Source organism: Otolemur garnettii, unplaced genomic scaffold (assembly GCF_000181295.1).
Source record: "Otolemur garnettii isolate 467f Iridium unplaced genomic scaffold, OtoGar3 scaffold00283, whole genome shotgun sequence".
In the NCBI taxonomy this organism is placed as follows: Eukaryota; Metazoa; Chordata; class Mammalia; order Primates; family Galagidae; genus Otolemur; species Otolemur garnettii.
In genome coordinates this window covers 246,397-258,864 of record NW_003852678.1, presented here as the reverse complement: position 1 = coordinate 258,864, position 12,468 = coordinate 246,397, and the positions used below count along the sequence as shown (strand labels likewise).

The 12,468-nt window shown below is 51.5% G+C and overlaps 1 protein-coding gene across 1 annotated transcript in view; it reads left to right on the top strand.

Annotated features, from left to right (window-relative positions):
* TEX22 (testis expressed 22) overlaps nucleotides 1-6,353 on the top strand; it is a 15,792-nt gene extending 9,439 nt beyond the window's left edge. Inside the window, exons 2-3 of the mRNA XM_003803175.2 lie at nucleotides 5,525-5,632; nucleotides 6,201-6,353. Coding sequence (XP_003803223.1) covers nucleotides 5,525-5,632; nucleotides 6,201-6,353 — 261 coding nt within the window. The remainder of the gene's footprint in view (nucleotides 1-5,524; nucleotides 5,633-6,200) is intronic.
* Nucleotides 6,354-12,468: the final 6,115 nt, after the last annotated feature.

Here is a 12,468-nt window from a genome sequence, read left to right as displayed (position 1 = left end):
CCCAAGAGTTTGAGGTTTCTGTGAGCTACGACACCACATTACTCTATCCAGGGCAACAGAGTGAGACTCAGAATGAGACTGTGTTCAAACTTGAACCTGAACCCTAACCCAGGGAGGGAGGAAGGGGAGGAAAAGGGAAGGAAAGGAAAAAAGAAAGAAAATGAAATTGTATAGCATGGCAAAAACATCCACAACCTGAGACAAGCAGTCCTAAAATCAACCCTTGCATAAATCTTGGGATTTAGTTTATGCTGAGCATGAAACAGGAAAATGGACCTTTCAACAAATGGTGTGGGGCTGGGCGAGGTGGCTCATGCCTGTAATCCCAGCACTCTGGGAGGCCGAGGTGAGTGGATAGCTTGAGCTCACGTATTTGAGACCAGCCTGAGCCACAAAAGTGAGATTCCCCCCCTACCCCGCATCTCTACTAAAAATAGAAAAACTGACACAAAAGGATCTCTTGAGCCCGAGTTTGGAGGCTGCTGTGAGCTATGACACCATGGCACTCTACCTGGGGCAATAGCTTGAGACTCTGTCTCAAAAAAACAAACATAACAAAAAATAACAAATGGTATGGGATGACTTGCTGTCCATTGGGGTCCTCAAACTTTTTAAACAGGGGGCCAGTTCACTGTCCCTCAGACTGTTGGCGGGCTGAACTGCCGGCCCCGGGACGAGTCTGCTGCTAAGCAGGACAGGCAGCGGCAACAAAAACACCTGGCGGGCTGGATAAATGTCCTAGGCGGCTGCATGTGTCCTATGGGCCGTAGTTTGAGGACGCAGAGTGCAGCCTCCCTCTCCTAGAGAAAAACACACTGACCGTTAAACCCACAGCAGGTGTGTAAGAGCAGTGTTTAAAATCTGGGATCGAGAAATGCCTTTCTGTGGCCAAACACAAAACCCCTGAAGGAAAAGTCTGACAGATCTTAACTACAAAGTTTTTAAAGTATGGTGCAGAGATACAAAGTGTTAAACAACAACCTAGAGAAAACATTTGTGAAATTTATAGCGTTCACATATTTACAGCCAGGATCTATGAAGAGATGCTTAAAGCAATGAAAAAACTGTTTTGGAAACCAAATAGAAAAGTGGATCAAATCTATGGACTTGCAGTTCCTAAAAAGAAGACACTACTGGATGCTGACCATGAAAATGTTGGCAAAAGTGAGGAAGATGGAAGGAAAAGCTTAATTCTGTTCATTGGTTTTTTTTTTTTAAGAGAACCCATTTGTGATCATTGTTCACTATTTTTTTCATTCTTATTTATTCATTAATCTTTCATAATCTCATCTTTAAGCTTTAAATGAATTTCTCTTTTTCTTTTTCTGGCTTTTCCAGTGATTTGCTTGGTCATTATTCTGGGCTGTGTGTCTGCTTTCACTATTGCCCACTTCTAAATAAATTGGCATTTCAGTCTTGATATGTTTTCATCCAGGAGCTAATTAGTAAAGTGTTGTGGAATGCCTGTGTCCTCTGGAGTGTTGCTTGGCAGCTACAGAACCATGCACTGGGCACCTGCTGTGGGCTGGGGGACCTGTAGGTGGCCAGTTTGTGTGCATAGCCTGTTTGTTTGATGAGAGCACGGACTCTGTGGCACGGGTTCTGTGCAAGGTCTCCTATGTCTGTTAGGTCACACCTATTAATTACTCAGAACTCTTAGGTTCTGTGCCACTCTAATTAAAACTTGTGTGCAGGCTGGCAGTGGTGGCTCGCGCCTGTAATCCCAGTATTTTTCAAGGGCGAGGCAGATTGATTGCTTGAGCAAGACTGAGACTCCTTCTCTAAAAAATAGCCAGGTATTGTGGTGGGCTCTTGTAGTCCTAGCTACTCAGGAGGCTGAGGCAAGAGAATCACTTGAGACCAAGAGTTTGAGGTTGCTGTGAGCTGTGATGCTGCAGCACTCAACCCCAGGGTGACTAATTGAGACTCTATCTCAAAAGAAAAAAAAAAAAAAAGAACACGCCATCTGTGCCCTCAGCTTAGAGCTGTCTCCCCAGAGCCTGCCATTTAGACTGAGGTATCATGACGTCTCCTTTCTTGGATGGAGATTGTAGTGTCCCCTGCACCTCCTTCTTTTCTTTTCCCTTTTCTCTTTGCCTCTCCTCCTTTCTGAGACAGTCTCATTCTGTGCCCATGCTAGAGTGCCCTGGCGTCATCACAGCTCACAGCAACCTCAAACTCCTGAACTCAAGTGATCCTCCTGTCTCAGCCACTTGAGTAACTGGGACTACAAGTGCCTACCATAACACCTGGCTAGATTTTTTATTTTCAGTAAAGATGGATCTCACTCTTGCTCAGTCTAGTCTTGAACTCCTGAGCTCAAAGGATCCACCTGCTTCTGCCTCCCAAAGTGCTGGGATCACAGGTGTGAGCCATTGCACCGCACCCCGTTTTCTATAATTGTTAATTCTTTCCCAAAATTTCCAAGGAACCTATGACACTCCTCACAGACCTAAACATGTCTGGTCATCTGGGAGCACCTTCCTTGGCAGTGGCCTTCCTGGAACCCTGGCCCTACTGCTGCTCACAGTGACCATAGGCCCACCTTTCTCCGGCGCCCTCCCTGCAGGACCCATTTGGCTGGCCCTGCTTGTTTTGCCTCTCATTTTAACCTGAGAAGGTCTTCATGGGGTATAGCAGGGTTCAGAGGATATTAAAAGTTTTTTGAGATTTTAAATACTCTAAAGATGTGAAAACATCTTTCTTCCATCTCTGCAGTTGAATGATACTTTGGTTAGGTGAAAATTTTAAGTGGGAAATTGTCTTTCAGGACTTCAGGGCACTGTCCCATCACTTTCTGGTTGGCTGAGCTGCTGTGTGGTACCCTAGGCCACTCAGACCTCTGATTCTTGATATGTGCCCTGCTTTCTATTTCTGAAGATTTTCAAGACTGTCCTTGTCATGTCAGCCTGTGCTCTGTCCTTTGTGGGCCTCTCTGCCTCCAGCCTGGCTCTCCCATTTCTGGGCAGTTGGGATGTGAGTATGAGAGTGTGTGTGTTTTCTGTCTCTGCCTCAAAATTTTATCAGGTGCACGTTGGATCTGCAGGATTGATTTTCTGGTTTTGTCATGTTTCTCAGCTATGTTCTATACAGTTTTTGTTGTGCTTTTTTGTTTCTAATCCTTGTGTGTTAGCATGCGCTGTAGTGATGCTCTGAAATCTCAGAGAGATGAGTGAACTCTCGTCTTCTGTTCATCTTGCATTTGCCCCTCACTCTCAGGGTCTCCCCAGGGAATGCTGTGCCTGTGGCTCATGGGGGACACAGGAGGCCTCTCAGGCCACACGAGCACCTGTGATGCCTGCACTCTGGACGACATGTGAGGGGCCAGGAGGATGTCCTCTGGTGGGAAATGCTGTCAAGTCACATGCCAAAGGGAACGTGTGTCATCTGGCACAGGCGAGGGGTCTTGAGTATAGCACCTTCCCATACCTCCATCCAGCTTCAGTTCTGAATGAAATTATGTCTTTGATTTTGAAGAGCTCTCCTGTCCTCTGAACAGCCCTCCTTTTCTTTTCTGGGCACATCCTACCTCCAAAAACAGTGGTGAAGAGGAGGGTTGGCATGTTTTCCCCTCTGGCCATCTCCCTCTCTCCTCCAAGTCTCTTCTCTCTCTGGCTGGCTTGGGACTGTGTGTTTCCTGATGGAGGCCTCCTCGGCTGCACAGCTGGGCCCTGTGCACTCTGCATGCACAGGCAAGTGTCCTCTGAAGACTCCCTGGACACGGCTGGGCAGCTCTGCCATCACTCTGCACTGGACGCCCAGCTCTTAGCGTCTGCGGCCGCTACTCATAGGCTAATCATTTTACTGGGAAGGAAACTCCTCTGTGCTGGGGCAGTGCAGGGTCTAAACTAGTCAGCTGTGGCTTTCTTCAATGAACAGCTGTAGCTGGGGCTGGGGACATCACTTTTTTAAAAACAGAAATGTATTGCTTCTCAGGTCTTAAGACTCTGGAAGTCTAAAATCACCATTCAGTAGGGTTGGCTTGTCTTGGTCAGTCTGGGCTAGGGACCAAAGTACTGTAGACCTTACAAACAGAAGTTTATGTCACACGGCTTGGAAGGCTGAAGTCTGAAGTGCTGCTGTGCAGTGGAGGTGCCTCTGGCTCACAGCCTCCTCAGCGTGTCCTCCTGATGTGGGGAGAGGGTGTGTCTGCACCATCTGTAAGTAAGGGCACTACTCCTGCTCCTAAGGTTTCACCCTCATGGCCTGCTCACCTCCCTGAGCCCCAACGCTAAAGCTGTCACTTTGGAGGTGAGGCCTTCATGGGAATTTGGGGCACAAACCCTGCGTGCACAGCATGGCCACATGAAGACTGCAGGGGAACGTGCTGTAGGCTCTGTCCTTACCTGTGCTTGGCCATCTCTTCAGTGTCGTCCTCTCTCCATGTTAGTCTATGTCCAAATTTCCACTTTTTCTACCATCTTAATCATTTTTTAGTGTGCATTTCAGTAGTGCTAAGTACTCCAGAACTTTCTCATCTTGTAAAACTGGGACTCTGCCCCTTAAACACACCTCCCTGTCTCTCCTCCCCGGGCCCCTGACCCCTATCTTCCACTTCTCCTGGCTGGGACTTCGTGCAGGTAGCGCTGTACAGCTTTGCTCTAAGTGACTGGCTTGGTCAACTAGCATAACATCCTTGAGGTTTGTCCATGCTGCAGGAGGTATCAGGATTTTCTTCCTTTTTAAAGGTAAATAACATTCCATCTTAGAATTTAACCATCTTGCTTATTCATTTACCCATTGGTAGATGCCTAGATGGGTCTGTGTTGATGCTCCTGCTCTCTGTTCTCTTGGGTCCATACCCAGAGGTGGATGGCTGGATTGCATGGTAATTCTATTTTTAATTGTTTGGAGAATGCGGGGCTATACTTTTTGTGTTTATATTAATCCCTTTTTACAGAGGCAGCCTGTTGCTGTTCTTGGAGCTAATTGTTCCATCTTAGGGCCACGTTCCTCAGGGAACACATGAGGCTAAACTACCATGTCTGAGCGTGAGGGGCTGTACCCCTTCAACAGCCCTCCATGCCCTTTGGTCAGGGAGCATCTGGAGGGATTTTCACAGATGGCTTGCCCCAGAAGCTGGGCCTTGGGTGGAGGTCATCCCAGCACCTGGTTCTGGCCTTTCCCAGGGCCCTGCCTCCCATTCACCAGCACCCAGTCCTAGAGCCTGGTCTTTTGTCCTAATGGACACAAGTACATTATATTTTCTCTAAATCTCTCTGATTTTAGAGGGTGCTTGCGAGGAGGAAGGTGTGGCTTAGACCCTTGAGCCCTGCCTTTCAGCACCCCTCTCACCAGGCACCAGCTGTAAGGTAAGAACTCACAGTCACTGACCCACTGTGCTGCGAGGGGTGTCCAGATACAGAGCCTCGGTACAAAGCCATTGCAGGCACATTGCCAGAGGGCCTGCTGGGGGGGTTGCAGAGAGTGAGCAGGAGAGGCTAGAGTCTCCCTCCCAGGGTGCAGAGCTCATAGAGAGGTGGTACACCCCAGCCTGCTCGAGATTGCTACTCTGTCCCCGCAGGTGTGTGAGCCACCGGATTGTGGACGCTGGGGCCGCCACTGGAGCATCAGCATTGATGAGCGCCGGCGGCTGGCAGTGCTGGGCAGCTGGAAGAGTCCAGGATGTGGGGTGTGTGGGCTGTGGGTTGCAGGGGGTTGGGGGGAACAGAGGGGAGGTGCACTGGCGTCCAGGCAGGGCCTAGCTTAGGATTTGGCTTCTTTGCTCACCTGGGCAGGGACTGGTCTGGGGACTGGGCATCTGCCTGCTTAAAACTGAGCTATGGGGGCTCGGCGCCTATAGCTCAACCGGCTAAGGCGCCAGCCACGTACACCTAAGGTGGCGGGTTCGAATCCCCAGCCTGGACCCGCCAAACAACAATGACGGCTGCAACCAAAAAATAGCCGGGCGTTGTGGCGGGCGCCTGTGGTCCCAGCTACTTGGGAGGCGGAGGCAGGAGACTTGCTTGAGCCCAGGAGTTGGAGGTTGCTGTGAGCTGTAATGCCACTTGGAGGTTGCTGTGAGCTGTAATGCCACGGCACTCTGCCCAGGGGGACAGCTTGAGGCTCTGTCTCAAAAAAAAAAAAAAAAAACTGAGCTATGGGCAAAAACCAGAGGTCTCCAGGGATGGGGTGTTTCCATGCCATAAGCACTGAGGGGTCCCCTGCCTGTGGCTCCCTGATCCTGCGGTCACCCCCAGGACATCATGCACATCGTGGCCCAGCTCGTGTCAGAGGACGTGGATAAGGATGTGCTTTTCTCTCACCCACTGAGGCCTGCTGAGTCTGCCAGCACCTTCTTGGCCCGGAGCTCACCTTTCTGGCATGAGACTTTGAGGTCGCCTCCCTCCTAAGAACAAGACTTAGCTCATTGTCTGTCCTCCTGTGCCTTTCTTTGGGGGGTCTACCAGTAGGATAGGTGTGTGTGGCCTCTGTGTGTCCTATCAGGGGTCATGGCCCAGAGAGGCCTTGGGAGGCCTGACCAAGGAGCACAGGGGGCTACTAGGGGAGAGGGTACTGCCCCAGCCTGGCCTCAGGGCTGTCCAGGCAGGAGCTAGCTCACGATTCGGCTCCTTTGCTCACCTGGGTGAGGGCTGGCTTGGGGACTGGGCATCTGCCTGCTTAATAGCAGGCTGTGGGCCAAAACCAGAGGTCCCCAGGGATGGGGTGTTTCCATGCCATGGACACTGAAGGGTCCTATTAGGTCCTGCCTATAAAGGCCCAATTGGCACATGTGACCCGGGGGGAGGTAGTATGGTCGGAGTGGTGGGAGCAAGGAGTCCTGGGAAGGCCTGGATACACAGGGAGGCTCCCTGGGAGAGAAGATGCCCCTCAGTCTCTGGACAGTGAGCTTGGTGTGATGACTGGGCCAGCAGCAGTGACTACCTTTGTGTGCCAGGGCCTGCAGGAGGGTTCTGAGTTCAGGGTGATCTGGCAGGGCTGCATTCTGGGCAGACCAAGCTGGAGAGGGACTGGAATGGAGTCAGGGAGGAGGGCAGTGGCTCCATCCCTGGGGGGTGGTGGGGCAGGCAAGATAGCAGCTGGGGTTAGAGTGGGTGAAGTACCCTAGAACTCAGCAACTGTCAGAGGCCTGACTGGGCTTCTGTGTGGCAGGGGGAGGGGCTGGGTGGAAGAGATTTGGTGGCAAGGGCAAGAGCCAGGCTTGTGCTACCACATGGATGTGGTAGCACACACCAGCAGGCTGCCCTGGCCTGGCTTCCAGAGCTCACGGCCAACATAGACCTGACCATGCTGCCAGCCACCTGCTGCCCCGCACAGTTGAATCCTCTGCTCCTACCTCTCTCCCTTCTCCTTCTTTCTGTAAGACTCAGTAAAGCTTCCTTCTCTTCCAGGATCACATAGCTAGGTGCTCCCCACCCCCGTCCTCTGTGGAGTCCCCTGAATGTAATTTTGTCTGCCCCAGGGATCTCTGTCCTTCTCAGGATTTAGAGGATAGGTGGATGGCAGCCCTCAAGACCTGTCCTCTTCCTCAGAGGCTCCTGGTGATGACAGGGTGGGAGAGATGCAGGTGCAGTGGGGGCCGAGAGCTATAGTTCAGGCTGCTTGCTCCTCTTCTCCCTTCTAGATCTCCCCCTCCTGCTGGTTGTGGTGGGCACAGGGCCAGCAGAGGTAGTCCGGGTGCAGGGTAGGGCCTGGAGACAGTCTGGTATTGCAGCTAGGGGCTGTGCACTAGTTCCTATGGCTGCATAACAGATGATCACAGGTTTAGTGTCTTAGAACAACAGAAATTCATCAGCCATGTTCTGCAGAAGTATGAGTGGGCCTCACTGGGCCCCAGTAGGGGTGTTGGCAGAGCTATGCTCTTTTTGGGGGTCTCCAGGTGAAAATCTCTCCCCAGATTTTCCCAGCTTCAACTAGCCACCCCCAGCCCTTGGCTCATGCTCCGTCCTCTGAACAGTGGGGCATCTTTCTGCCCTCTCTTCCACATTTAAGGACCCTTGTGAGGGACTGCACTGGGCCCAACCAGATAAATCCACAATGACCTCCCTGTTTGAAGGTCAATGGATCTGCAACTTTAGTTCCCTTCTGCCATGTAATCTGTCCACAGGTTCTGGGACATCTATGGGGAGGGGACATTCTGCCTTCTCCCAGGTGCTATTGTCATCCAATGGGTAGAATCTCACTGCTTGAGATCCACAGTGGACAGAGCAGCCCCCAAACTCAAATTGACTCAGCTCCTGATGTTAATGTTGTCCTGGCTGTGAAGCCCTGGATTAGGGCAGGACTTGAGGAAGCCTATGCAATAAGAAGGGATCTGTGCACCCTGATATACCCAGAAAGGATAGGGCCAGTTTCTGAAGCAACGTGAAATCAAGGTGAAGCTGGGGAAGCAGGCTTGAGAGTGTGAAGGCTCTGGGAGCAGCTGCAAGGACCCGGCCAGAGTCCCACAGCTCCAGTGTGGCAGGAATCACATAGCCTCTGCTGCCAGTGAACACTGCACGTGACCACCATACACCTAAACTATGTCCTCACTTTGCATATCCAACAAGTGAGTTCCTTCCCAGCTTTCTACAGTGCAGTTGGGCTCCCCAGGACTCAGGTGCTTTGTGTAGGGACCCACCTAGGTACCCCCATGGAGCAGGGGGCGTTGGGGTCCAGGGAGGCAGTCTCCAGCATGCAGGCTAGTCAGGGCTGGCCACATGGTCTCCCCAGGTTTCCAGCACCTTTTTCAGCTTGTGACGCTGGCCAGCTCTGACACCTCAAGCAGGAAGGGGCCAGTAGCTTGGAGACCCTGGCAGGGGTGGTGTGGCCACAGAGGACTAGCAGGGGTGCCTGCAAGATGTAGCCTGTGTCTTTTCTGTGTGCTACCAGGCAACGCCTAGCACTGTCCCTAATAAAAAACATGGCTTAGACCAGGTATGGTGGCTCACGCCTGTAATCCTAGCACTCTGAGAGGCTGAGGTGGGTGGATTGCCTGAGCTCACAGGTTCAAGGCCAGCCTGAGCAAGAGCGAGACCCCTGCCTCTAAAAATAGCCAGGTGTTGCAACAGGTGCCTGTAGTCCAGGTACTGGGAGGCTGAGGCAAGAGAATCCCATAAGCCTGAGTTCAAGGTTGCTGTGAGCTATGATGCACTTTACAGAGGGCAACTAAGTGAGACTATGTTTTAAAAAAGAAAAAAAAAGGAAGTGTGGAGAGGTGCCTGTGGCTCAAAGGAGTAGGACGCCAGTCCCATATGCTGGAGGTGGCGGGTTGAAACCCAGCCCCGGTCAAAAAAAAAAAAAAAAAAGTTTGGCACCTGTAGCTCAGTGGCTAAGGTGCCAGCCACATATGGAGCTAGCGGGTTTGAATCTAGCCTTGGCCTGCCAAACAACAACAGCTACAACCAAAACAGCCGGGTGTTGTGGCAGGTTCCTGCAGTCCCAGCTACTTGGGAGGCTGAGACGAGAATCGTTTGAGCCCAAGAGTTTGAGGTTGCTGTGAGCTATGCAGAAATTCTTGCAATATAATGAAGAATGCAGGTTTTAAAAACTTGTCCACAATCTAATCACTGAACAGCTATTAACATTTGGTTAGGTTATTCCAGCTATTTCTAAATGGATATATGGAAATGAAAGGATATATGGAAACATAGAAATAAGTCTAGAGCCACTCCTTATAAGTTTTCTTCTTTTTTTTTTATGACAGAATTTCACTATGTCACCCTCGGTAGAGTGCTGTGGCATCACAGCTCACAGTAACCTCAAACTCTTGGGCTTAAGCAATTCACTTGCCTCAGCCTCCCAAGTAGCTGGGGCTATAGGTGCCCACCTGTCACAAAGCTCTGCTATTTTGGGGGGCAATTTTTTGGTTGTAGTTGTCATTGTTGTCTGGGAGGCTTGGGCTGTGTTGGAACTTGCCAGCTCTGTAGCTGGTGCCCTAGCCACTGAGCTACAGGCGCTGAGCCATCGGCTATTTTTTTGTTGTAGTTGTCATTGTTGTTTAGCAGGTCTAGGCTGGGCTCAAACCCACCAGCCTTGGTGTATATGGCCAGTGCCCTAACCACTGAACCACAGGCACCAAGCCTAAATTTTCTTTTTTTCCTCATAAATTTTAAAATAGTTCAGAGAAAAAAATTAATGTTGAAATCAGATGAATGTTGCTTCACTCCAAATTTGAGATTCTCCTGTGATTACCTTTAGACATTACCAAAACGTCAAGAGATGGGCACCATTTGTTTTCAGCAGCAGTTTCCACTTAGTGCCTACTTAGTTGACTATGAGTGGAGAGGACCAGCAGTGACTTGTCTCCCTGTTCACCCTTGTCATTTCCCACACCAAGACCTGATGTTGACATTCCACTCTGACCTCATCACCCTGGGTGTGAGTGCGGTGAGCTCACTGCCAGTATTTGGACCACTTAGATTCTTTGTTTTGATTTGTATCTTTGTCAGCTAGACTTAAGGTCAGTTTTAAAATTTTTAAAGACTTATTTTTTAGGTTCTTGTATTTTAAAAATGTCTTCCTAAGGCCACTATACTTGCATATGTTGGCTGTGGAAAAGATTCTTAGGTTGTACTTTCTTTCTCTAAGAATTTTGTTTTTTTTAGAGATGGTCTCACTTTGTCACCCTTGATAGAGTGCCGTGGAGTCACAGCTCACAACAACCTCCAGCTCTTGGGCTTAGTTGATTTTCTTGCCTCAGTCTCCTGAGTAGCTGGGACTATAGGCACCCGCCACAACACCTGGCTATTTTTTTTTTTTTTTTTGGTTGTTGCAGTTTTTGGCCAGGGCCAGGTTTGTACCCGCCATCCTCGGTATATGGGGCCAGGGCCCTACTCACTGAGCCACAGGTGCCGCCCTCCCTAAGAATTTTGTCTTCAGGCTTTGAATGTGGCTGGAGAAATCAGCAGCTAACTGATTGTCCTTGTATGTGATTTTCTTCCGAAAAATAGTTACATTAGTTCTTGAAGTTTAGTAACAGGCAAGATGGGTCTTAGTGTAAATCATGCTGTATGCGTTTCTCTGGAGCAATGCACAGGCTCTGTTGTTATTCCAGAGAAACTTTCTTGCAGAATATCTTTTAATACTTTTTCTAGCACCCTGAGCCTTAGGCTGGGTTTCAGGGCACCTGCCACTCCCACTGGCTGCCACCCCTTACTATGTGCAGCCTTAGGGGTCCTTCTGAATAAAGGTCAGCTCAGGACACTCAGGGCCTTCTGAGCAGCAAAGCCAAAGTTCTCAAAGGCCCCACGTGGGCCGACGTAGGATTTCGTCCTGTGGAGTCACTGGCCTCTTAGCTCTCTCTTGAAACCTTTCCCGGAGCTCCCTAATGGTGCCCCTCCCTGTTACCACCCTCTGTCCTCTTACCCTTACCTGCAAAGCACTTAATGACTCATGACTTTATATATTATCTATTCTTTGTTTGTTTCCAACCCACCTTGATAGGTCTTGCATAGAACATGGCGGGCAGTTCCTCAGTGCTCTAGCCCACCTGCCCACACCCTCACTGCAGCCCCGGGCAGGCTCCTGATCTCCAGCTCCTGCCTGGATTGCTTCCAGTGCCTGTCCCACAGGGACATCCCTCCAACTGGAGGTCCCCATCCTCAGCCACAGATCTTCATCTGAGCAGACTGCACAGTAGCCGATGGTACTGCACAGATCAGAAAGCTGGAGCACCCCCCCCCCCAAGCCTCCTTTTCCTCACCTCTGAGACACTGACAGCACCTGCCTCCAAGCTCCTTCTGGGATGGGTCCCTTTCTCTGTGTCCTCTCAGATCCCTGATGGGTGTCTGGGCTGCTGGGCTCTCTGCTGTCCTAGGACCTTAATACCAGCAAAACCACAGGCTCACATATTCTTCTGGTGCTGGAAGGAGGCTGCACCTACTCCACACAGGACACAGTCTTCCCAGCACCCGCCGGCTGGGTCTGCGTGGGGTCAGCAGGTCTCTGCACCCCAGCCTCAGGTGGGGGCCTTCAGAGGGTGGCTCTCTCGCTAAGTCGCTGGTCCAGGCTATGCAGCTCAGGAACCTGTCACACGAGGGGCGGGGGCCACCACTTCCATTGACGACCTGGGGGGCTGGGCGGCAGGGCAGGGACACAGACCGCCTCACGTGGGTTAGCCTGGAAGAGAGGTGTGGGACAGATCGGTGCCAGGACGCGCTAGGGACTCAGGGAAGATCACTTGAGAGGCACAGGAGTGCTCACCAGGGACAGGGCGTGCGAGGAACCCTCACCCGCTGTGCTGGGGAGGATCTACCGGGGCTCCGGGGGTGCCCACCAGGGAAGGGGTACGGGCGGGACCACCTGTGTGTGTCGAGAGGCCCCACCGGAGAAGGTGCGCGCAAGGAAGACCCCCTACCCAGCGGTGCCCACAGGCCCGCTGGGAAAGGGCGCGGGAAGGATCCCCTAGAGGTGACGGGAAGACCCAGAGCAGAGGGGCGCGCGGGAACGACGCTCGGATGCCGGCGGGCTACCGGGCAGGGGCGCGCGGGAGGCCGGCAGCGCGAGGTCGGCTAACGGCCCGCGCGG